Genomic DNA, 26,055 nt, shown 5'->3' with positions numbered 1-26,055 from the left:
ACAACTAGTTTTCCAGCATGACAGTGGTTTATTAGTTTCACAGGAAGGGCATGTTTTTATCCACTGCTCTCAAATAGTGATATTTTAGGTTGTAGATTATGCACCGTTTCATCATCTCTCTACTCTGCGTGCCCTGGTTTCTGCATTAGATTTTGTTCATTCTCCTCCCTTGAAGAGCTAATCCCAGCGCCTGCTTGGTTTTCACTAACCATTTATTGCATGATTAGGCTTTAACTGTGTGATAGCAGTGGCTGTCAGCTTCGGAGTTCTTCGAGAGATGAGTTGCCCCGGCTCACTATTTCGGGTGATATTTTAGGAAGATTGTCATCCTCAGAAATTGGTTTAGATTTGTTTAAACGATGAGAAAAATGGTTCTGTATTTTATTTTTGACAAGAACTAAACAGATTATCTTGTTTTGGACTCGTAATGCAGTCAGGACGGTTAAATTGAACCGTAGTAATTAAATTACATCGATAAATGAAGGTGACATAGAAAGCTTGACAAAAAAATAAGAAAATAAAATGTAATATTATAGATAAATAGCAATTTAAAACTTTAAAAGAGCAAAAGATATGTATGCATTTAATGTTTTTGTTAATTTTGGTGGATGAACAACGTAGAGTATAGTCCTATTGATTGCAGCTCCACAACAAACCACAGACTCATAAATTGTTCAATCAATACTTAATTAAAACTGAATTAATGCCTCAGAAATATACAGATTTAAACCCCAAATGGATCTCTATTGTCAGCTGTCACAGTGTGCAGTCATTATATGCTGTTACTAAGAGCAGTAATAAAATGGTGTCATGTAATATGGTTTGAAACAGTGCCTGTCTTCATCTGCAGCCTGTGCACAGTGTAGTATTAATTGACAGGACAAGCTTTGCTGCATTGCTGCTGTGCTTCCAGGAGGTGGAGCCACGGCCTCTGACGGTCTCTGTGCCTCAGGTGCACCTGTTGCCATAGCAGCACAAAGACACTAGTGTTCCTCTCAGCTCCAAGGGAGTTAAATTGTGTCTTTGTGGGTGCATGTGCGCTCTCAAAAAAAAAAATAAAATAAGGGCAGTGTGTCTGCGTGCGCCTTGCTGTGCCTTATTTGAATTCACTTTTACTAATGGTCACATGTACGGCCGTGCCGTCCACTGATGTCAAGAGTTGTCGCAGAGTCTGTTAGTTCAGCTGAAACTTTGCGATGACGGGGCTGCTGTCCGTGTTCTCTCTGCTCCCCGTGCAGGCCTTAAAGAAGGACGGTGATGGCGAGGGAGAAGTTGAGGAAGATCCAGGCGGGTCGGGATCACCGAAGGCTGGTGCACGCAAATCATCACAGCAGCAGGATGATGGAGAGTCCTCTGATAAGGATGCTGAAAGGTACCACTGCATTCATACTATTTCTAAATGTGCACAGAGATTCTCACTGTTTTAGTCATATGCAAAACTTAAAAATAAACAGACAGTGATTTTCATCTCTTCTTGGTTTCAGAAACCTGTTGCAAAAAGCCAACAAGAAGCTTGGCCAGGTGCTGGTTGATGTCCTGAAGACCACAGCAGCAGCAGAGGAAACGATGGGCCTCCACATGCAGAGTTTGCGTGATGCTTCTGGTGGCGTGCAGCCGCCCCACTCCACCACACAGAGACCCACCAGACCTTATGCTGCAGGCAAGTAACCTAGAGATTTGGTAAATGCTCGTGTCCATATTTGAACAAGACCTCCAAGAGTCACAGAAAAGTTTTAGTTAAACAATCTTAGGCTATAGTTATTCTAGCAAGGCGAAGGACACACCCACCTCTAGATTGGAAGTCAGTCCAACTTCTCCGCCCACCAACGTGTGGCAGAAAATTGGTCTGGAACCGCAGGATCTGCCGGGGCAATCACATTGTTATGGCTTGAGGCAGTGATAGACAGAAGAGTGGCAGCAACATAGTTATACACGTCAACAAGCACCGCTGAGTTGACTTTGTTAACAACAAAATGGCTCTGATTTGTTATAGGTCTCTCCACTTGTGTGCAGAGGTAGATGTTTTCTCTGTATCAGCTGAAACACGCCCTATATTGAAACCCAAATGGCAATTTACCAGATTCATATTCTGATAAGGGAACATGAATGGCACTAAAAACATGTCAGCGCTGTGCAGTTTTTCTCAGTAACAACTTCACTTGCATGTGAAGAACCATCATCAGACTAGCGTCCAAAATCCAATTTATAACACCTTATAAACCAGAGCTTCCAATTTGTTTGCTTTACTATTAAATCTGGATGATAAAAAAAATGATTGAAACCACATGTGTTTTAGTTGTGAAATGCATTTTCTAAAGTGAACTTTCTAAAATTGAATCCCAAATGTGATTTGTATCACTCATCACTCAGAAAATACAGAACTGGAGTTGAAACCAGAGTATTGCCGGCAGCACTGTCTGCAACTTAAGCTAACCTCCTCTGATCTTAGTAGAGTTTTGTGCGGCGTAACAATACTGCACCATGACTACGTACTGTTAGTACCTGAGCTGTATCTTCATTTAGCCTGGAGGTTGTTCAGCTTCTATAGTAGAAAAACAAACCACCGGTTCATATTGGTGTGCACGGATACAGCTGTCACGCACAACTTGATCTTATGCAAATAACAATGTGGACATGTAGTCCAGTAATCCATGTCCTGCAAGCTGAATGAGTTGCTCTGAGTTAGGGTGGTGACTCCATGGAAGCCAAGTCAACAAAACAGTCTTAGGTTATCAAGCTTTCAGGTATCCTAATACACTGTTAATACCATTGTGGCTTATATCTAAAAACGAAACTAAAGCAAAGGCAACTGGACTAGCTTGAATTGTCTTGGGAGAGGTTTATTAGGCACAATCTATCTGTGGGTGGTGCAAGACCTGAGAGTCACCTGACTAGGGTCTGTTAGTGACCCAGTGCTCACCTGTGAAGAGTGGTGAAATGTCCTGTTGCCTTTGTTTCAGCTTTGTTTATAGATATCATATGACCTGGCTAACTGAGAACATTCACATACATAGACACTCATGTTACTGAACTATATCTATTTCTATTTCCTGTTAAGTGAAATATAACTTTAGAAAAACTATTAATGGGGTCCAAACACACACATTAACAACCGTGTTTTCTGAAGAGCCTGTTATTAGATTACTCTAGATATCCCTCTTAAATTGTATTCACCCGTGTATGCGAGTTAGAACACAGCCCGTCTTATCACACACTGCAAATGCAAATTAAGGTTGGTGCGTGTTGAATTATGAACCTGCACGACAATATGTGTGTGCATCGGTGGCAGCATTTTATCTGATCTCTTGCATAAAGGTACCAACATAGTAATTCAACCTGCTTATGTCCTTCAGGAGATCTTCTTCTTCATTGCTGTTGGAACTACTTGCTGTCATAATATTAGAAATGGAAAATGAGTTGAATAGTTACCGCCTGTCTTAAAGGCAGCCGTGTCAGTGTTGTGTATACATTTGAACCAGATGATGTGTGCATCTTCACCCTTATTGTGGTTTTATATTTAGCGCTGCTGTGTGTGCCGCTCTTTCAGGAATCCAAACTACTCATGGCTAGCATTTTTAAAGCTTGTTCTTCATCAAATCAAATTTACTTCAACATATTAACAACTAACTATTCAAGCAGCATCACCACATGAAAGCTGTAATCAACCTTTCAGACGTTAGCAATCTGAGTGAACGTAAAACATGCAGATGCTGAAATACACTTCCATTACATTTGCAGAAAGCGGTCAGAGCAGTGGGCCCGGTGCAGACGTCACGAATGTGTGGACCGGGGAGATGGAGGCTGACGAGGGTCTGGAGTTGTCCCAGCAGATGATGGACAGCCTGCTGCTCGGCGCTGGGCCACAGCTCGAAAACGAGGAATATTTAATGGGAATCAGCAGCCGACTGCAGACCGCTCTGGAGAAGATGCTCATGGCCATCTCAGACACCACTAACCAGGTAGAAAGCAAATACACACACACACACACATTGACACCTTGAGTCTGACGTTTCTGACCATTAGTCCACCACCCAGGTTAATCTGATTACAGGTAAGTATATGGTTGTTTATCGACTCTAGTCATGTGAGTCTCAGGTGTGCACAACCCCACCCCAACCCCTCTCCAGTCATTTACGACTGAAGAAGCCACTTGGATGAAAAGTCTTCGAGAAAACTCAAACAAGTCCTGTTGCTTTTGTTCCAGCCTAAATCTTGTATGTGAATGAAATAATCTGGTGCAACCCTGGTAAACCTTCTTTGCTTTCCTGCGGAGAGCTGTGTGAAAACTTTGATGCCCCTTCAATATTTGTATGGTAAATATGAGGGTGCAGCTAGCAGCCATTTTAGCAAAAAGGTAAGAAACTCACAAATCCACCTTCCAGCACCTCTAATGAACCCACTATATATTTTAGCAACATCTAAAAACACTTTGCAGACAACTAGCTGTGTCAAACTCCTTATTAAAATAACTAAATGTTGAACTGTTCTTGCAAAAACCACTACAATTTCAAAGTTTCTTGTTGTATACAGATTACCAGATTAAAATAATTGTAGTAAACCCTCTTAATAATCGTACCAAACGTCTGAGTCCAGTATTCAGTGCGTTATATTGAAACCCAGTCATTTAGATCTTTTATTCAGTGAACTTGTGTCAGAAGAATCCTTCATGAATGGTCCCGTCTTTCCCCAGTAAACAGAAAGCTCCAGCGACACATTTAAGCTTTGTCAAAACATTTAAATGTCCACACTCAACACTGTTAACCCCCTCTGTCAATTTCTGCGCCCGTTCACGGAGGCATAATGGGGATGAGATGGCAGAATGTGGCCGGCAACAGAGTTGTCCCGTCTAGAATCCGCGTACAAAAGAGCTGCCTCATTCCCAGTGGTTGCCTATAGATACAAGCCGTATTTACACAGAGCTTTTTGTGTGGCCGGCCAGCCTATCGCAGTCCGGCCGCACAGATCAGCCCCACCCCTTCTCACACTGTCCATGTAGTGGCCCCGCTGTGTCCTGTGTCAGCCCGCAGAGACGGGGCCGGTTTAACTAGGCCACAGAGTGTGTTACTGTAACTGAGTGCGCAGCACATCTTCCCGCTGGCTGGAGTTCATGTGTTATTTACGCTGAAATGGGTTTTTATCTTCATAATCTAAAAATAGCTTTAAAGACATTTCAAGCCAAGCAGCTCTGTTGTTCCAGCATCTGTCGACATCACAGTACGCATTGGTTGAATGAGTGTGTTAAAGTCTATTAGATTACAATACACCAGCTTTTCACATTTTTCATTTGTCATTTGTTATTACACTTCATTTTCTTTATACCACGCAATTAAACACACTCTAACACATACTAAACATATAGTAGAAATGATTTTTCTATAGTGTAACAACAATTTTTGAGATAAACAATCATGTTTTTGGTAATCATGCCCGAACATTAACTGGTTCTGGCTTCTAAAATGTGAATTTTGTTCATTTTCCAAGTCCTTTATGATAATAAACTGGATATATTTGAGTTTTAGACTATTAGTCAAACAAAAAAAACATTTTGCGCCATTGCCATAAGCACTTTTCACCATTTTCTGGTAATATATACATTAAACAATAAGTACATTACTCAAGCAACCAGATTGATGAACCTTTTTAGTGTTTTCAAGCTGATTGCATGTTTACACCTCCTCCAAGTACACACAGTTAATAGCGCAATAAACGCGTAATCAACAAGGCCTTTAATGGTTTGTTCAATGATTTTCTTGTTGCTATCGATCCAGCGTACATTAGTCTTGTCTGGTGCCGGTGCTCGATCGTCACGTCTTGTGCCTGTGAAGCAGATTGATGGAACAAGCCCGATCAGGAATGTTGAGAGAGTCTTTGCTGAAATACTGCTGTAAATTATTTGCCTGGGGGAGGTGTTTGCTCACTCATTGCTCACTCCCATTTATCTGCCGGTTGAGACGCTTCAGTGAGACGTGCAAATGTTTCTTGTGACGGGCTATACAGACTGTGCTGTAGGCGGGGCCAAGAGGAAGCAAGTCAAAAGGCCTTAATTGCTTTTTTTGTTGTTACGTGCGGCTGGAATCTGGTTTGACAACTCTCTGAGTAAAGGGCGTATGTTGTCTGTCCTTATTTGTGTCTGATCTATTTGCAAATCTACCTGGTCTACTGGCCCGGAGGATTGAAGCCACACCTGCTTCCCTCCCTCCCACTTGTTTTTTTAAAGCAGTATCCTGCTGTGTGTGATCAATGAAGGAAGTGGAAAGACTGTCCTCGACTGAATGCTGAAAACTACTGTGGAAGTCTTGGATTTTAATCATTTTTTTCAAAGCACTTGGTAAAGAGGCAAAGTGAGTTTAGCAGAGTGACGGTATCCCGCCAGGGGGTATGTAAGCCACGGCGGAAAAGAGAGTAATCCAGCTACAGTGAGTAATATGAGCATGCGTGGAGAGGGAATGACAGCAGTCCTTGAAGGAAGTAAAAAGGAAAGAGCGAGTGACTTCAGATCTGAACGCTGTCATTTCACCCTCGGCTGACTGCCGCTTGGACCAAACAATTAAAAGGGGCCCCTGGGAAGCTTCCCCACAGGTTGGGGTTGCTACAGCGGCATACTATTGTTAATGAATCTCCGGAGAGAAAGAGAGCAGAGAGAGGGAGGAGAGCAAGCGAGAGCAGGCATGGGGGTGTGAGCTTTACCGAGCGGCATGATACGGTTTTACTCTGGAGAAAGAAGGTCAAAGAGAGAAGAGGGGAGATCTCCAAAGAGGACACGGAGAGAAGAAATGCTTGCCTCTGTGTTGTTTACAAGCCTCCTGTGGTCATGTTCAGGAATGCCCTTTAAGCTGCTGGACCCAGATGTGACTTCCACCTGCTGCCAAGGATGACACTTTTTACAAGGACTATGAAAAATCTCACCGTTGCCGAATGATTTTCTTTCTCAATATCAACCTGGAAGTTGTTCTACCTCAACCAAGGCAGCATGTGATCAAGATAACATGAATGTCACCCTCTCCAAGTGTTGTTTGCTCTTCTTGTGTGTGCCAATTACATAGAAACTGTTGCTTGGAGCTATCCACAACGTTGCTCACCGCTTCATTCCCCACTGGACTTTATTCTCATTTGCGGTTGCACAGCTCAACCCGACGGTTCACAGGAGATGGAAATCCCTTTTGATGACTCCAGATAAGGAGCGCCGGTTTTAACAAAACACGGTTGGCAGCGCTGCATCCATTCATCTTTTACCATGGATTCCTACCGCTCTTACTGGAACTCGAGCATGCAGAGCAACATATGGGTGGAGGGGGAGGACCAGGACGTGTACGAGGTTGAATCTCGCGTGCCCCTTCCCCGACCTTTCCCAATTTGCAGCACTTTGAACGAGAAAAACGCCGTGGTGGTGCAGACGCAGATCTCACATGTCAATCACAGGATTAACGGCCACCTTCTTAAGGTCATCTCCAAAATCTCCCTGCCCACTCCTCCGTACACAGTAAGTTTACTCAGATGCACTGTGTTTAAATTATGCATGGAGAGTGAGTTTGTGCAATTTTAAACAGTGCACTGTTTGTAAATGTTTTATAGGTACATCTCTGTTTCTGTTGTTCATCTACACATGCAGATGTGATTTAAATGAGTTAAATGCCATTCCTCATGGGTGCATGGCAACTCCTTTGAATCAGGTGAAAGATTAAATAACTTGTATGCGTCAGGGTCACGTTACCAGCTCCCGGTACCCATTATGTTACAATAAGACCTTTGCTCAGGGAGATATGAAAATCTATGAAAAGTGCCTGTTAAATGAGCGCAAGTGCTGGCGGTTTATTGCGTTATGGTTATTTCACAGCAGATCACCAAAGAAGAGGTACCCTCTGTCACCTGACTAGCAGGTCATAATTCAAATATGATGTTGTTATCCTGTTTTTTCTGCAACGTGTTCAAATAAGTGATTCGATTATTTTGATTCTCCACTTTTTTCTCTTCTGCAAAAACGTTTAAGTGAAGCAAACTAAAATCCACCTCATTTATAAAGCAGACAAAATGTTTTCTAAAGTTTAACTGTGGCTTTCTTCCAATACAAATTCCTGCGTATGTATGTACAATATTTTCTTGCTCGGCATGTCTCACAATATGGCAAATGTGTGCAAAACCTCATGTGCACTCAATGTAAATTTGTCAATATGATTATTTAAGATATGGGAAACTTCTTTTGCATTTTTTTGTCTTTTGGACAAGTGATTGAAGACGTATTCCTCAAAACCTGCGTCTGATCATTGGAAAGATGGAAAACCAGTCATTCTTTATGGCACATCCATACTGTTGAAGCAGATTTCAAAAAAGGGAACGGTCAAAATTCCTGTTTTAGACATTTAGACGGGCATCCTACACTTCCCATAATTCAACATAACAGTGTCTTTCATTATATCATTCTAGCCTCCAAAATGCAAACATCTTTCAAATCCCGCACCTCCAAATATTAACTGTGGCTTTGTTTTCACTGATGAAGAAGATTACCACCTCTAAGATCATTAAATGCAAAGACGTGTTCCCTCTATTCACCATCTCTTTCCTCGTCCCCTCTCAGCTCGAACATGCCCGGATGACCGAGACGGAGCTGATGCGAGAGTCCTTCCGCCACAACCGGGAGATGAGTGAGCTGCTGCAGAAGCAGGAGGATCTGCAGGAGAGGGTGACGGAGGAGGCTCGGGCGAGGGAGCAGCTGGCCCTGGAACTTCAGCGTGCTGAGGGTGAGATTTCATTTTAACGTGGGAACCAATCTGTCTTTATCTGTTTTTATGACACGCAACCAGCGTGAAATGAAGTGAGTTGTTTGGCTGATTTAAATGTGAGATAAATTTCCATTTGTGCCAAGTAAGCACCTATAAAACACATTTGTGTCACAGTAATGTCTTTATAGGATGAATTGTAGTACTCACAACCCCACTGTGGACTCTGATGATTACAGAAACTGAATTAAGTTGAATGAAGTGAAAACGCTTGTTTTTGAAGAGGGGGTGGGGGTGCAGGGAGTGATGGGATCAGCTGTTTGAAAGTGAGAGTAAAAGAGCGTGAGACCTTCTGTGGTGACAACCTGACAAATGGTATTTATTAGTCTGTCACTGGTTGGTGTTTGAACATTTGACTGCATTTGTGCGACAGCTAAATTATGAGGGAGGCTGGTGGATGGAGGTGAAGGTGATTGTGCGAGAACAAATGGGAGGTCTTTAACCTCCAGTCGGATGTCAGAAGGCAGTTTTCGTCTCTTCAGGACAGCTGAGTGCTGTGACGGATCTTGTTGTTGGGCAACTTGCTGTCCCATCCTTGTCAGAGACAGCTGGTCCTCAAGGGCCAACTGTTTAAACCACATTCACGCCCACTCCCACACACACACACACACACACACACCAAACACAGACCACTATGCTAGAATCCTTTCTTTCTTATTATCTTTGTGGACACTCTGAACAGCGGTGAGTTTATAGCCATTTCTAATCGTGTGTTGTCTTTTACTTGTCCAGGATCCTGTTACAGTGTTTGTCTTCAGTAATCCCATAGAGGAGCTGCAAATATTTGCTGTTATAAAACGGCTCTATACTTTTATAAGTCGCCAAAGAAATATTGCAAAGAACAGGGATGTAACTCGGAGTAATATATTTGCTTAGATATGCAAAGTGTATGTGATGCATATACAACATATTAACCCAGCATTATAGGTCACACTTTCGCCTCCAGGGCCAATAAGATCACCGTCTGTTCTTCTTGCCTTCTAGTCCTTTTAACAGGAATAAAACAAAAGCCCAAGAAAAGCAGAAATCAGAATACCTGGCGACCAGTTAGTAAACTAATCATTGCTTTATAATCTTTTAAATTAAAATAAACTCTCCATTTCATGTTCTGTAGAGGAGAGCAGCTGTGTCTTTCTGGTCACGTGGTTCTACATTATCTGTCAGGGAGTGTTTGAAGTCTGCTAAGCCTGTGTTTTTTTTGGGCATCTGCTTGTACAAATACCAGTGTAAAAGTAAAGAGGAATTAATCTCGTCTTATTGTGAGGATGATCCACGCAGTTAGATCAGGTAGGTAGGCGCGGCCGTTTTGGACTGGTTTCGAAAGGAAGTCAGCAGACACCTTGACAAAACAACAAAAACAAAAGATCCTCTTCACTGACTGATGTAACATAATATGTTGTGCATGAATCAGGGATTAAATAAGGCTAAAAAATATTTCTTGATTTGTTGGATTGTTTGTGTCATAAAGTAATTGAAATTGCACTACATATATATATTTATATATATTCATGTGTATCTGGCAGCTGAGTGTCATAGAGAGGTCCCTCCTTTGGCAAACTTTACATACAGCGTTGGTTCCTGTTGGGACTCCTGAAATAATATGATCTCCTGACAGCACGTGACATCTACTGTCTTCTCCTCTCTCAAGTTTAGAGATAAGAAAATATATTCACCAAGTTGCAGTCAAAGTAGATGAGTAATCGTTTATTTTCTCACAGGTCTCTTAGTGCGTGCGTTCCTCCTCCCCTGTATCTATGAATTGAATGCCATCCTGGTGCATAATGCTTGCTGACCTGTGACAGAGGCGTACAGTAATGATAGAGCACTGTATTGTGTGTACAGCTCAGTCTCACACTTCATGTCAAGCAAAATGGGTCAGACATCCTCACTCATGTTCGGCTCTACGTTTGTATGCCCGCACCTCAGAGTGGGGCAGTTTTATTTTTTTTGTTGACAGTTACCTTGCATTTTGTATCCTGCTGTTAAGCGCTCGTTGTTCTGGATGGCTGCCTCACGTGTACATGTGTGACTCAACACCAACCCCAACACATTCCTCTAAATTATTCTGTTCTGCATGAAATAAGAGACACAAAGTGAATTCAAATGCTAAACCAAATACGCAACGGTGGCTGTTTCAAGCGCCGTTTATAATTGTGCTTTTCTCTCGCCCTCCACATTCAGGTTTAATTGATGGCTACACGGATGAACGGGCTGCGTTGGAGGAGCAGTTGCGTCAGAAGGAAGAGCTCCAGCTGAGCCTGGAGCAAGAGCTGCAGGTAAAACCCTCTAGCTGGAAAGGGATGACAAAACTATTGTATATATGGGAAGGTAGAAAAGGACTTAATAATATTAAAAGTAAATGAGTTTAGTAGTGATTACGATGTAAGTACAGTAAACGAATGAGTTTGTAGTCAGTACAGCGTTACAAGCTGCATGTTTCTGGTCAATATATCCCGTGAAAGACTGAAAACAACAAATTGATCCTATGACGTGCGCTGCCAAAGCAAAATTATGTCCTTTGATTACCAATAATAGCAGCTCAGGAGTTCATTTAGTTCCCAACCCACATTCAACCACATCTGAAAATAATCCTCAACAAAGACGCATAATAAAAAAATACAGTTCACTAATGCCATTTTTTTGATATTAAGGACCCAATAAAGATTTCAGTAGGAAGTTATGTGCTTCTCTTATCCTTTAAGTGACCGCAAACATGTAAATATGTTTTGTTTTTTCCCTGCAGGTAACAAGCAGCCGGCTGCACGAGTTGGAGATGGAAAGGCTTCAGATGCAGGAGGAGCGTGAGCTGATGGCACGGCAACAAGACGCCATGAAGGAGACCGCCGGGCCCCGTGAGCTTCGTACGTATCCCAGTATTCCCTTAAGAAATGTGGGTTTTGGTGGGGGGGTTATTCTTAATATTAGTAGGAAATGAGTCTTCAAAATTTAACCCGAGTTTTAAACGTGAACTTAATAAGTTTCATCGAGGTTCAAGTTTCGGTTTAGGTCAAAAGTTTCTCATCTACGTTTTAAATGCAAATTGTTTCCTGAATTACGAGGGACAGATTTATATGGTTTAAATGATTAATCCAGAGTTGATTTCATTTGCTTAGTTTACAGTAGCTGTCACGCAGATTCAAAGAACTGTCATGTATAAAGTACACAGACAGTACACAATACCTAGATGTTTATCTGTACTGATTCTTGGAAATATTTACAGTTCATAAACCACACTCTGTTGATTCTCTTCTAGTTCCTGTGTTGCTCTGGTCCAGTGGAAATCATTTTTTATAAGCTGTAATTGGTTGTCATTATTAAGGAACTCAAGACAAAGGCTAAAAAGTCAAAAAGTGTTTATTTGTATAATGTTTTTTTCAGTGTAACGAGGCTGAGGCAACTCTTTGGGTTTATCCACATTTCTTAAACACATGCCACTGTTTCAAGTCATACATTTACAGGTATTTGATCAAGAGGTAATCCAGAAATGGGGCTGTATCAGCACAGACATACATTTTGCACCGTATTACCCTCATATTATCAAAAAGGTATCCTATTCTCTAACAAAAAGGTGAGTTTTCTGTATCCGAGAACATAAATGGGGGCTCGCTGAGGAACCTTTCCTTTCAAAGCATCCTTTCTACGGTCTTAACAGACACAAAAACACTACCGTCTTATCTCCGCCTTTTTCTTTCCTTTATCTTCAGAGTTTTCCTGTTCAAAAACAAGAGCATGTTAAAATCCTGTTCTTTCTCATTCTCCTGTAGGCCTAGTTGAAGCTGCAATGGTTGCAGCACCTGAAGCAGGTGTGTCCACTTTGAGCATGGCTCAGTCATATCTATATGTTCTTCTAATTGTCTAGTTGAGTGACGGCACATATCTCTCTAACCCTAATCCAGCGACTCACCGACAAAGCTTGGAGCTTGCTTGCTATCGGCTCACAAAATTCACTCAGCCCGATCACTAACCTTTGCTTTCGGCTTTTCATTTTGATTGATTTTGTCCTGGTTTGTCATTTTTTAATGTCATGGAGTCAGTGTTAGCACTCATTTTAGCATGATGAAATGGAAGTAATCTTCAGACATTTATGTGTAGCCATTATTTCCCAGTGGCCAATCATCTGCGCTCTCAGTCGATGTGGCTTTTTAACTGTCATATATATATATTTTTTTTTAGAGCTGCTTCTGCTGTGTTTACAGCATTACTTAGAGTGGGATGATTGGCTGTTAAGAACTCCTCTCCCCTGCCTGTAAATGCTTATTGGGCATGGATATTGCAATGTCTGGACTGTCCATGTGTTTGATCTGTCATTTGCACTCTCTCACCCTTTTACTTTTGCACTAATCCTGCGGGGTTTGATCCTGGGTGAACCGGTGTGGGGTGTTCACTGGTGGCAGCAGAAGGGTAATGAGACACCGCGATGGGGGATCATGTCTGGTAGCAGGGTATTATATTGGGAAGTCAACTGAGATGTTGGAAGAGTCTGACGTTGGCCATTTTTTCAGATGGAGTGTAAACATGATTACAGTACGTACAATTAAAAGACTGTAAACTAGAAAGTTGATCATTATTATGGTGAATCTTTATCGTTACGGCTAAAAACTTCAGACTCTTCAGACATCTCAGCGTCCTGTTAATCGTTTAAACTGAACCTGAGTGACTAATTAACTAAAGGTAGCCACCTTTAGTCGGCGGGGCGTTAACCTCCCCTCCTTCCTCGACCGTGTCCCGTAGACCTCTTGGAGGAGACGGAGAAGCTGATGAAAGAGAAGGTGGAGGTCCAGCGGCAGGCGGAGAAGGAGAACACCGACCTCCTGAAGCAGGTGAAGATCCTGGAGGCCGAGCTGGAGGAGCATGTCAACAGGGTGACGGAGCTGGAGCACGCTCAGACGACGGAGAACGGAGACCTCCGCCAGCAGGTCCAAGCCCTGGAGAAACAGCTGGAGAAGAACAGGAGGTTCCTCGATGTGAGTGACGGCGTGAGATGTAGAGGTTTAGTTTGTATGATGCAACCTGAGATTAATAGTCCTCAGTAGAGCAGAAATGATTTGTTGATCTGCAAAATTATGTTCTTAACCTCTTAAATGGGAATATTTATCTTATGTGATAGACAACTAAATATCTGCTGGTTTGGGTTTTTCTTTACCTGCACAAAACAAGCAATAAGAAGATGTGAATTATTCTGTATTTTACTATTTCTGGGTATTTTCAGACCAAAGTATTAATCAAGAAAATACTCTGCAGATAAACACATAGTCTTTTATTTTTCTTTAAAACCTGCAGCCACTGCACGTGATTTGTAATACACATAGCCGCCACAGCAGCATGAAAAATATCAAAGATATTTAACCCTCATTACAGTACAGTTTGAAATTGTACTGAGTGATTCATGTGACTGGAAATAGCCGACACCTCTTATCATTTACCAGCACACATATAGTCCAAACAGAAGCAAAAGGTGTTCATTTACATTTTTTCAAATGCAACCTAAAGCTAAGAGAGTAATTTGAATGTTGGCAAATAAAGACTCGCTGTCAGTTTCAGGTCACGATGTAAAGGTTAAAGCCGGGACATCGGCTAAAAAATGCCTGTAAGAGGTTCAAGCTAGACGGTCTGAGAGCCAGCTTTAATGATTTCATAATTATTTGGCGGGTCATCTGGTTTTCATCTGCTTATATTTGGCTCCTGGTCTACTGAGTTCAGTTCCCATCATTGTAATTGGGCCACTTGGAAGAAGAAGCAGGAGCACATTTGTAAACATCTAATCATCAAATTAAATTATTTAGCCGGTCCTTTGTCGTAAACAGAAAGATAAATTCTGATGTTATTTGTGTTTCTACTTTGAAACCAGCAGGGCATGTCTGTTTTTTTCCTGTTTAATTGATAAATTAATGTATTTGTCAGCAATTACCAAGACATGAGCAAATCTATTATTAAGTTAATGATGTAAAATGTTGTGGACATTTTCAGGTCATCTAAGTTGCTGATTTTACTGGAAAAAACTATGTTTATTCAATCGTTATATATTATTATTATTATGTAATAATTGGGGGGGAAGGGTATGTTATTCATGCCATGCATTCACATTAATATCAAGTCTTTATAGATGTAAACAAAGACGAGACCACTTCAACCATTCAGTGTTTACCTCATAGATAGTCAAACACATGAGTACAGTCAACAAATTATTTTAATAAACCCATAATTTTCCCACGCTCTCGGCTACAGCTACAAACAGAGGGACTGTGCATAACTCTTGCTTTATTAACAAGATGTATTATCATCTGCAGACAACCTTAACAGTTAAACTAATCAAACTAGGTCGTTAGATTGCTCCTTCCTTCAGCCCAGACTAACGGCATTGACTAGATCATAAACTATAAAGAAGAGAAGAAATGACTAACGCATAAACACTTTCTAATGTTTTATTGAGCAGTTATGTGACCACGTGCATGATTCACAACAAGCATGTTTTATTAGTATTAATTGTTTGTCTGTTTCTTCCAGGAGCAAGCCGTGGACCGGGAACACGAGAGGGATTTCTTCCAACAGGAGATCCAGAAACTGGAGCATCAGCTGAAGAATCCACAGAAGCTTCAGGCCGGCTCTGAGCAGAGAAACAAAGAGGTAACAGGAGAACGCTCTGCTCCCTGCCAGGGGATCAGACTGTAAGAGAGATGCTCATTTTCTGAACGTAACACTGTTGTGGCTGCAGCGCCTGGGCTCAGAGTCACACACAGAGGAACAATAGAGCCGGTCGAGTTACCTGTGCGACCTTAAAAAATGATACCACATAGTGGGAGTGTTACGCAAGTGAAAGAGAAAGGAATTACTGTTTGTTCTTTGTCCTTGAGGAGTTGTGTGATAGTAGGTTTCGCTTCCATGATCACTGGGTGTAAAACTGAGATTGATAAAACACGTTCTGTTAGTGATCAGTGAACTGTTGAGAGAGGTTTATGTAAATTTATAACCCCTCACCTCTGTGGAGAATTTGTAATATTTTAACTTTAATGTTTGCTCCGATAAGCTTCAATAGGAAGCTCAGTGATAAAGCTGTGATAAACCTGCTCGCTCGGCACCAAACAGTAGATAGACAAAGTTAGCTACTAGTTGAGCATTTAACCACTAAAGAGTCAAATGTTTCCTCCTTTCCTGTTCAAACTGCTCGGTGTCTAAATAGACAACTATTTATCTACCTTTATCTATCTTTTATTAGTTTAATATGTAATAAGTAAACTTATAATAAGCAAGTTATTAACTTATAATAAGCTTACAGCTAGTTTCGTTCTATCAGAGCACAGCTACACAGAACGTAATTTTAAGTGGCTTTTGTAAATGGGAACTTGATTATTTGTCACAGATACAGTAAGGCATCTGTTCAGACTCACTTTTGTGTAACTTCTGGTGTTTATTCCTGATGGAAAATCCTCCTGTATTGACAGGAATCTGATAGTTATGGGGGAAAAAAAGTCTTTACCTGACTTTTTAACTCCTGCGTGTTAGTTGTTGGCACAGAATAGCAGAATGATGTTGTTTTTTGTGCATCACTCCCAATTGTCACAGCCCTAACAACCGTCAGATTGCAAGCATTGAACCCTATTTTCTGTGAGTTGGATTTGTCAGACTCTCCTTAAGGTGATGTAAAATATTGCACGCCATCTATGCTTTTCACTTTGAAAATCATCTGACAAGATAATTCAGGACGTGCAAGATGTCAGGACGTGCATGATGCTCGTTCTGTTCTCTGTCCTTTATCATCCTTAGTAGCTGATGTATTCTTGTTTTGTTGCTGTCTTGGCCTGATTGGCAAAGATCGTCTCAACCAGTTAGTCTGCCTTGACTTGTGCTATAGTTGTCTTATAGTTAAAAGTCAGTTGCAGCTCTGCTTTAAACCCACAGGTAAACACCCCTAAGATAAACCGTTGCTGCAGACTCCTGTGTCATTTTTTAAACACTAAGTGCTTTTTCTTCCTCTGCTTCCCTCTTTGCCCTTAAACTCTCCATCCTGTGATCCGTTATGCCTCTGCCTTCTCTCTCCCATGGCTATTGCAGGTGGATGGAGTAACCTTTAAGGTATTGCTTCTAGATACATGTAGAGCTAAGTCTTCCCCTGAGAGCAATTAGTGCATTTTTAGTACCCCTGTAGCGATTAATGACATGTCCGCTTCTTTTGTTCCCCTCTTTGTCCGTTCTCCAGCTTGACCCACCTCTGCTGTATGTGTCAGAAACGTCTCTCTGCTCCATCCTCTTGTCTCTTAGTCCGACGTTGCAGCATAAAATTCAGCATCGAATCAATGTTGATCAAAATTTTTAATCTAAGATTAAAAGTAAAGTATACATCCACCAACGTGGGTTCTTTAATATTCATATCAAATATCTGTTGCTCAGATATTGTCTTCAGACTTTAAATATTTATTGTCTCTATGCAGAAAACACTAGCAGCTCTCTCAGCCAAGTTTTTTTTTTCTGAAGCAAGAAATTGGACAGAAATAAGAACCACATGGGGGAATTATCATGAAGTAAAGCTTCAACCAATATAAATAGATAATCCGGCGCTCTCATGAAGAGTCCATCGTATGCTGTATTCCTATTAATATTTAATGAAGAGATGGCAATGAAAGGATTGCTTCATCTGCTTCACAACAGTCCCACTTCGATTTGGTTAGAGGGTCAGATTTCATGACATATGGTCCTTAGATACTCATTTTGAAAGTCAGATGGTCTTTAACAAAGAACATCTACACTTAGCAGGTAAACCTTAAAAATTCTTATTAAACAAACCCTCCTCCTGTTGACCCCTCTTCCTCTTCCTCCTCATTGATCGGCTGAAGTTCTCCTATCTCACAGGTGGATCAGTTACCTGACAGCTGCCCTCCTGGTTCATGTTCTGCTTTGTGGTTTGTGTCACCCCCCCCCCCCAAGTGAAATCTCTTTCTCCCCTCTGTCCCTGCACCTCTTTTCACTCCCGGCCCCCTCCTTTCTCAGGTGGATCAGCTGACCTCCCAGCTAGCGGTACATGTACCAGCTATGCTGTAGCGAGTGGTGTCTGAGAGCGAATATCATTAAACGACCCCCCCCTTTCTCTCTCTCTCTCTCTCTCTCTCTCTCTCTCTGTCTCTCCCCCTCCTGTCGATTCTCTCTCTTCTCGCTACCAGGTGGACCAGCTGACCTCCCAACTGAAGGAGAAGGCGGATTGGTGCAGTGAGCTGCTGCTCAGCTCAGAGCAGCTGCATCGTGAGTTGGGAGAGCGCAACGAAGAGATTGACAAGCTGGAGAGCCGCATCCGCGAGCTGGAGCAGGCCCTGCTGGCCAGCGCTGAGTCCCTGGAGAAGGTTAGGAGGGGGAGGGGGAGGGAGAGGGATGAGGGATGTGAAGGATGCGCTGGAGACCGAAGCAGAGACGGAGAAAAGAAAGGAGCCTGAACAATAGCTGTGGAGCGTGGCAGAGGGTGGGTGTGGGAGAGAGCTTGTAGATGAGGTGACAGCTAGAGGAGGAATGGGAGGAGGCTCAGAGAGGAAGAACAATGTGTGGGTGGGTCTACTTCAGCCGCCCCGGCAGTCGGCAGCTCTTGGTGATGACACGGAGCTATGGCTAGCAACTGTCAAGATTGCCCCCCAGTGTTTGTGGAGAGCTGTGGTGTTTGCTGCGCTGCTGCTCAGTTGACAATTGGCAGAGTTTAAGTTGCATTACACAGGACATGGTGAAGGCAACATGCATTTGCAACTCGAGTCTCCAAAAATCCATTTGATCTCAAGAGGTTGCTCCTCGGGGATTTGTGTTCTGCACATGTTGTGAACGACTGCTGAGCTAAACAGTTTCTTTTTTTGTGCGTGTCGCAGGTTGAACAAAAAAAGCAGCATGCACCCATCAGTGAGACGAGAAACTCCACGCTGGAGGCTCAGTTACAAACGGAGAGAGAGGCTCTGGAGCGCAAAGAGAAAGAGGTAAGGAGCGGTTCAGTTCGTGCTTTGAGATCTATCAAAGCAGCCAACCGTGTTATTGTCAATATGCAATTTTAGATCTTTGACTGGGAACGGTTTCCATAGAAGATTTAATAGTTCATTTGTATACCATAATGTAGCTATACAAACATCTCATCAATTCAGGACTAGATCAGAACAGAGCAGTCCTGCATGGAAAAATCTTATGATATCAAAGTCTATTTTTCAAGTTTTGTTCAATTAGGAATAATAAACAAATCAAGAAATCTGTGTTTTTAGCATTTCTTTATTTATTCTGACATCTATTCTCTGCACAGTCTTGTGTCGTCTCCTCTAAAAAAATTGTCGGGATGTTTATTTAACGCCACAGATCTGTAACCTGGAGGAGCAGCTGGAGCAGTTCAAAGAGGAGCTGGAGAATAAGAGCGAGGAGGTGCAGCAGCTTCACATGCAGCTGGAGATCCAGAGAAAGGAGATCAGCAGCCAGCAGCAGTACCTAGAAACAAGGGACAGCATGCTCCAGGTACATACAGAGCAACCACGCTGTGTTAAAATAAATTGATTAATTGATTCAGTGAAAATAAACTAGTGGCTACTGTTGACATTAAATCTATTTAAAACTGCCAAGTGTGACCAGAGGATAAAACTGTAGAGCTCCAACCGACGGTTTAACCACAACTTTAATTTTTAATAATTTTTAGAACTGCCAAAATGTTTTCATTTTGCAGATTTTTTTATTTATTAATTTTATTTGCTTTTTTTTTGTTTGCTTCGTTTATTTTTTGTTTTGCATTGAGACTCGCTGCCGAGAACATTTCGTTTGTCAATCAGTGAATTTTCAGCCGCCCACCGCGAGGCTGACTGAGTTGATGACGCGTGACTTGTTCATTAATAGCCATCACATTATAATCTCTGACTTTTGAAGGTGATGGAGGAGAAGGACAGGGAAATAGCACTTCTTAATGAACAGATCACTAAGCTTCAACACATGGAAACAGCCTCTGATAACAAGGTAACACAACATGCGTATGCGAAATACAACCAAAGTCTATTTCGAATACGCATATGCTCCGTGGAAGTGCATCAGTGTGTGTGTTCTCGTGCTCCCTGTTCGCTTCCATTTTTTGTTGCTCTATTTGGTTATATTTTTTTGTTTCTTGTTGCTTGTTTTGTCTTGGTAAGTAAATCCATAGCATCGTTTTTCGTTGTTGTGAGGTGATCATTCGCTTGGGTGGCTTATTAAACCTCTGAGTCTCTATGAAGTGCTTCCAGTCTTATCAAGTTGAGAATTTTTTAATAAATTGGGACCAAAGAATCTTTCTAAGCGCAGCAGGGACTCAGACGTTTAATCGTGAACTCGTCAAATTTGTGATTTAATAATGTCTGCGTCTTGTTCTTTAGGAAATTGATAAGAGGGATGAGCTGATAAAAGACCTGGAGTCCCAGGTGGAGTGCCTGCGGAGCGAACAAGATCGTTTGAAGAGGAATAACGAGGAGGAACTCGACCAACTGAATGCAGTCATAGACAGACTTCAACAGGAGCTGGCTAATATTGAACAAAAGCCGGCGACGGAGGAAGAAGAGCCGGAGAGCGCTGTGAGTAAAAATGATTATGATGAAATGAAGCAGAGAATGGAACTGGCCACCAAAGAGGTCGAGACACTGAAAGCAGAGCACAGCAAACTGTTGGAGACGTACCTGCGCCTGAAGGAGAATGCAGAGGCCTTGGCTGAATCGGAAAAGCTGGAGAACGCAGCGGGCGAGCTTGAAGACGCTCTCAGAGAGAAAACCGCAGGCCTCGTAGTCTTGCAGGCCCAGGTACAAGCTCTAGAGCAGAGTGCAGCGTCCAGAGTGCAAGAGCTCGATCTCCGAATCCAGGAGCTCGAGGACTTGGTTGGTGAAAAAGACTCTGAGATAAACCACTTTCGCCAGCAGTTGGAGCAAACTCAAGGCTTTGCAGATGGTCTCCAAAAGAGGGTCTCTCATCTGGAGGAAAATCTTAGGGAGAAAATGGCTGCAGCGCTGGTGACCCAGGCCACTCTGGAGGCCTTCCAGGAGCAGCAGCAGTTAGTGGGATCGAAACACGACCAGGACCCGCAGAGACGCGCTGAGCCACACGAGAATCCAAATGCAGAGCCGCAATCTTACGACTTTGTCGATTTTGGTATTCCCCAAATGGATTTCAGCGGAATGGCTCAAGCGAGGCAAGTCCCCACGGGGAAGGTGGTTCATCTGACGCAGAAGCTCCGGGACCTGGAGGTCGGACTGAGTGGGATGCAGAAGGACCAGGAGCTTCAGAAGCAGCTGCTCTCCAGCTCTGAGGAGGAGGTGCTGGAGTACGAGAGGAGGCTGGCTGTGCTCATGGATCTGCTCAATCAGATGAAGGCCAGGACACAGCAGACGACATCTGCGCCTGTGGAGGTGAGAGTCTATATATGGAACATTTGAAATAGTCCCACACATATAACCCTTGTTAAACCACCAGTTGCTGTAAAGATGGTGGTAGACGGATTTTGTACCTTTAGGACTGAACTAGACTAGTTCTTGCTGGTTTGCAGTCTGTAAAATGTTCTACCAACCATTCTAGTTTGAATCCTAGTTAAAAATCTGGCTAGTATTTTCCTTGCACTTGTGGTTAACCAACAAAATGCAGTCGTTGTGATTAAAGCCTCAGACTGTGAATTGTTCTGATAAGTCTGAATCTTTTTGACCTTTTTAATCAGGCTTCCTCTGATGAGCAGACGGCTGTCTCACAGCTTCTTGAGGAGTTGCAGGAGGTCAGGGAGGAGGCCTCGGCCACCAAAGAGCAGCTCGACAGCTACAGGGAGAGCTGCGGCAGACTGGAGGAGGAGCTCCAGGTGTGTGTTGTTGTTGATCATGCTGACTGTGAGAGTTTTTTGGTGCAAGGTTTAGACTGACAAACTTGTTATTTTCTTTCCAGGAAAGAACAGCGACGATAGAATCACTCCAGGATCAACTTCAAAAGGTAGGAAATTAAATTTGATCCTAGACAGTCTACATTTCACAAAGCACTCATTTTCTCAGGAGCAAATATGCTCACTGGCAAGTGAAATCTAATACTTGAACGTCATCATTTAGGTATCATCAGTTGACGGTGAAGAGACAAAAGTTTCTGAGCTTGGACGGGAGCTCGTGGAGGCTCAAAATGAGGCAGCGGCTGCTAAAGAAGAACTGAACAGCCACAAGGAAAGTCTGGAGAAACTGCAGGAGCTGCTTCAGGTACAGAGACACTTCAATTGGAAAAAAAAAAAAAATTACAAATTTAAAATGCAGACCTTTGATTGATTTGGTAAATGTGTAGTTGGATCCATCAGCTGATTAGCTTAGCTTAGCATTAGGCAAACACCAAACCTATTCTAGGTCCTACAGAGTTAAGCTAACTGTCTCCTGGTGGTAGCTTCATACTTGGCCTACAGACATGAGTTATTTTGATCAATCTAACTTTCTAACTAATCTAAACTACTTTAGCAAACTTCATTTATTTGTACTGTCTGTAATGAGTCATTTTAATTATATACAATTGTATTTAGGAGCGGGAAATGACCATCGCTCACCTCAAAGGAGAACTTTTCCAAGTAAGTTTCAATTAAATGAAATTCTTTCAGATGTGATGTATGTAGGGTGACCAGATCCCAATTCGCCAGACGTGGGACAAAGACTACGTTTGTGTGGGACAATGTGGGACAATGTGAGATACCAATGCATCAAGGTAGTCTAAAAGAACTATGAGAAAAAATAAACATTTCTATTCTGCCCCTTTGCTTACGGCATTACTTTGTCATCTGATTGATTCAGTAGGACATAACAGCCTGCAAATAAAAACTTAACAAATATATTTTACAATATAAATATATATAAAAACTTGCTTAAATGCAAATTTCCCAAGTTCACAAGGTGAGCAACACGTTTTGTCTCGCATTGTCTGTGTCGTTTCACGTCGTATTCACCTCCGTGTGAAATGGAAAAATGACTCAAGCAAACTTCACAGCAAACTTTACCAGACTCGCCTTGCATTGGATAGATAGTTTCCCAGCCTTTATTATAGCTGCATTTCCTCTTCTCAGTCGTACGGGTTGTGCTTCCCTCCATGTCTCGCGCTGCATGCCGTTCTGATCTGATTCGCATTGTTTGTTGTTGGTGGGCGCGCCGTTAACCTGCGTCCGCGTCCCAGTTTGATTGACATGATCAAACAGCCCGCCCCGACCCCTGATGACAGCCCTCACTGCTTTCTCCAAACAGCTATTTGATAAATGCCAGATTGTAAAACATGCATTTCGAAACTGGAGTCTGACTGTCAATAACAATGCGGGACAACGTCTCAATTTGCGGGACGTGTGAAAAGTAATGAAAATGCGTGACTGTCCCGCACAAAGCGGGACATCTGGTCACCCTAGATGTATGGTATTATCAGTGTATACCTGCAATACCTGCCTGTGTATATTGTATTTGACCGCTTGCACTAATCGTCCTAAAGGTAAAAGCCGATGAAGAGAGGTCTGACATGACAGAGCTTCACCGGGAGCTTGAGGAGGTCAGAAACGACGCGGCTTCCACCAAAGAAGAAATCAACGGCTACAGGCAGCGTAACGAGAAGCTTCAGGAGGATCTACAAGCCAGTGAAGTTTTAATTTCTAAACTCAAAGAGGAGCTCCAGGAGGTCAGGAAAGATTCGGCTTCCACCAACGAAGAAGTCGACGGCTACAGGCAGCGTAACGAGAAGCTTCAGGAGGATCTACAAGCCAGCGAAGTTTTAATTTCTAAACTCAAAGAGGAGCTCCAGGAGGTCAGGAACGATTCGGCTTCCACCAAAGAAGAAGTCGACAGCTACAGACAGAGTAACGAGAAACTTCGGGAGGACCTACAAGTTGGTGAAGTTTTAATTTCTAAACTTAAAGAGGAGCTCCAGGAGGTCAGAAGTAATACAGACACCACTAAAGAAGACGTCAACAGCTACAAGCAGCATAATGAGAAGCTTCAGGAGGACCTACAAGCCAGTGAAGTTTTAATTTCTGAACTCAGAGAGGAGCTCCAGGAGGTGAGAAAGAATGTGGATACCACCAAAGACGAACTCAGCAGCTACAGGCAGCACAACGAGGCCCTCAATGAGGAACTGCGCGCCCGTGAACTCTCTATTTCTAAGCTTAAAGAGGAGCTCCAGGAGGTGCAAACTGCCTTGATGAAGACAGCGGGCTCTGTTCCACCCTCTCCTTCTCCATCTCCCTCTCCGTCTCCTCAGCCTCTCTCCTCTACTTCTTCCTCACAGCCTAAAAGAAAAGGAAGCAAACAGCCAACCGTCAAGGCAGGCAGTGCCAAAGATAAACCATCTCTCTCCAGGAAGAACTCTGCCCCTTCCAGCCAGTCCTCCTCCAGCAAATCTCACAGCCCTCGGGTGAACAGCAGCTCGGAGCAGCAGCAGCAGGCGGCCGTAACGGACTCGTTCACACAGACAGACCCTCTACAGGTGTCTGATCTCAGTCCGGAGAGCAAGTCTGCTGCCAAAGAGGAAGTGGAGGAAGTGATCGGGGAGTTCCAGGAGAAGATTGTACAGATGCAGGAGCTCCATGCGGCAGAAATCCTGGATATGGAGGCTCGGCACATATCCGAAAGCGAGAATCTTCGCAGGGACACACAGGCGCTGGAGGATGAATGTAAAGCCCTCAAAGCTGTCATTGACAAACTGCGCTCTACTGAGGTGAGGCCTACTTATATCCTGTCTGAAGTAAATGTTTCATATCTGGCTTTTGCAAGAAAGGTTGTCTCTTGCAGATTTTCTTGAATTGATAAACTTTTTATTTCTGTTTTAAAACCTGAATCTACTTTTAAACCTTGTTTTTTTATGTACTAAGGAGTCAAACAAAGATCGCTTTCACTGCATTGCCATTTAGCTTTCTTTGTTTCCATCCATAATACACAGACAATGATTTTAATCTCATTTCATCTTCTCGTCAGGGTCCTACGGCAAGACAAGACCGCCATACGTCACATGTCAAAGATGGCTACACTAGTGGTAAGACACAAGGGAATGTGCTTTCTTGTCAAGAGTGAGATGAGATGACTGATACCGGTATCTAACTGTACTGCTCAAGCTGAACCTAAACCAACAATTTATTATTATTTTCCTAAATTTGAATCACTTGTTTTGTGTGAATTAACATTTGACAGAAACAAAACTTTCATAGTCTAGTACAAATTCAACCCCTTCATGTGGCATAAAGTGGATCCATTTATCCTTCATTTTCCGATGTTGAGCTCTCTGTTATGTTTTTCCTCTGTCGCCATTCATTATTTTGCTTCAAGAGATTATTTGTTGTCGTGCAGACAGCAGCTCAGACTACAGCCAGAGGACTGGATACGACCTGCCGAGCTTGCAGCAGGAGTTCAGAACGACTCCAGAGGGCGCCAGAAGAGAAACGGATGATGCATTGCCTGACAGGATCAAGGTACAGCTTCCATTTATTTATGAATAATGAGCGATGTGGAAACTGTAACCATATTCCCCCAGAGAAATGTACGAGATACACATCAGTTTTTTGCTTGCAGGCCTTCTTTGCTGAGGCATCCCTGATGTGTTCCTGTTTTTACATATTTTTCTTTTATTCAGAAACAGAAATGAGTAAAGCCAATCCCAACAGTGTTTCTCTGTGGTGTTTGTCTTACTAGACGTTGCTCCGTGAGGTGCACCAGGAAGGCATGCAGGTTCTCTCCCTGTCGGAGCTCCCTCTCTCTGAAGGAGAACCGGGAAGCCAGTTCAACGTCCCAGGCTGGGTGAAGGAGAGAGACGCCCTGCTGGCAACTGTAGAGTCTCTCAAGGGCCTCATCACCCAGATGCAGACACACAGGGAAACACAGGTAGAGAAAACCTCGTCATAAAACACTTTATAGAACGCAGGAGGATGTAAAGATTAGTCAAGTTTACATATGGTTTTAAATACATAGCTCAATATTACAAACCAGCCTCAAGGGTTTTTACAAACGTTTCAGCTTTACTATTTACGGCTGCTTCTCCATCTCTGCTATTTTCGAATCGATTGTTTTGGATCAATAAAGATGGAACACATCGAGGAAAGGTTAACAGAGGCGGTTTGGAGATACAAACATTTGTATGACACCTGTTCGGCGAAATTTCGGCAAAAGTTTTGGTTGCCATTGTTGAAACTGAAGTAGGAAGTAGAAACAAAAATTAACCCGACTGGCAAAAGAGACACAACACTAGCGTTTGGGTGGCGTTTTACAGAGTGAACCAAACTGACGAGCGCACAAGTATAAGTATAAACTTTAAAAGAGCCTTTAGACTCTCAAAAACTCTTTGCACTGATGTCCCT

The 26,055-nt window shown here is 42.7% G+C and overlaps 1 protein-coding gene across 3 annotated transcripts in view; it reads left to right on the top strand.

The window, feature by feature from the left end:
* The window catches only part of akap9 (A kinase (PRKA) anchor protein 9), a 58,726-nt gene that overhangs the window by 27,774 nt on the left and 4,897 nt on the right, over positions 1-26,055 (top strand). For 2 of the 3 annotated variants that reach the window (XM_084563748.1, XM_084563750.1), the window contains 22 exons: positions 1,239-1,372; positions 1,485-1,660; positions 3,739-3,959; positions 8,573-8,735; positions 10,956-11,050; positions 11,518-11,635; positions 12,539-12,577; positions 13,506-13,738; positions 15,279-15,398; positions 17,927-18,103; positions 18,611-18,715; positions 19,083-19,235; positions 19,638-19,724; positions 20,114-21,133; positions 21,436-21,570; positions 21,654-21,698; positions 21,812-21,952; positions 22,264-22,308; positions 23,208-24,425; positions 24,683-24,740; positions 25,052-25,173; positions 25,394-25,582. In XM_084563748.1, the coding sequence (XP_084419874.1) occupies positions 1,239-1,372; positions 1,485-1,660; positions 3,739-3,959; positions 8,573-8,735; positions 10,956-11,050; positions 11,518-11,635; positions 12,539-12,577; positions 13,506-13,738; positions 15,279-15,398; positions 17,927-18,103; positions 18,611-18,715; positions 19,083-19,235; positions 19,638-19,724; positions 20,114-21,133; positions 21,436-21,570; positions 21,654-21,698; positions 21,812-21,952; positions 22,264-22,308; positions 23,208-24,425; positions 24,683-24,740; positions 25,052-25,173; positions 25,394-25,582 (4,794 nt within the window). The remainder of the gene's footprint in view (positions 1-1,238; positions 1,373-1,484; positions 1,661-3,738; positions 3,960-8,572; positions 8,736-10,955; positions 11,051-11,517; positions 11,636-12,538; positions 12,578-13,505; positions 13,739-15,278; positions 15,399-17,926; positions 18,104-18,610; positions 18,716-19,082; positions 19,236-19,637; positions 19,725-20,113; positions 21,134-21,435; positions 21,571-21,653; positions 21,699-21,811; positions 21,953-22,263; positions 22,309-23,207; positions 24,426-24,682; positions 24,741-25,051; positions 25,174-25,393; positions 25,583-26,055) is intronic. The other variant, XM_084563749.1, reaches the window with a different exon arrangement.

The sequence above is a fragment of the Chelon labrosus genome (assembly GCF_963514085.1).
Source record: "Chelon labrosus genome assembly, chromosome: 16".
Taxonomy (NCBI): Eukaryota; Metazoa; Chordata; class Actinopteri; order Mugiliformes; family Mugilidae; genus Chelon; species Chelon labrosus.
Note: the sequence above shows the minus strand (reverse complement) of the source record. Positions and strands in the feature narration are given on the sequence as shown.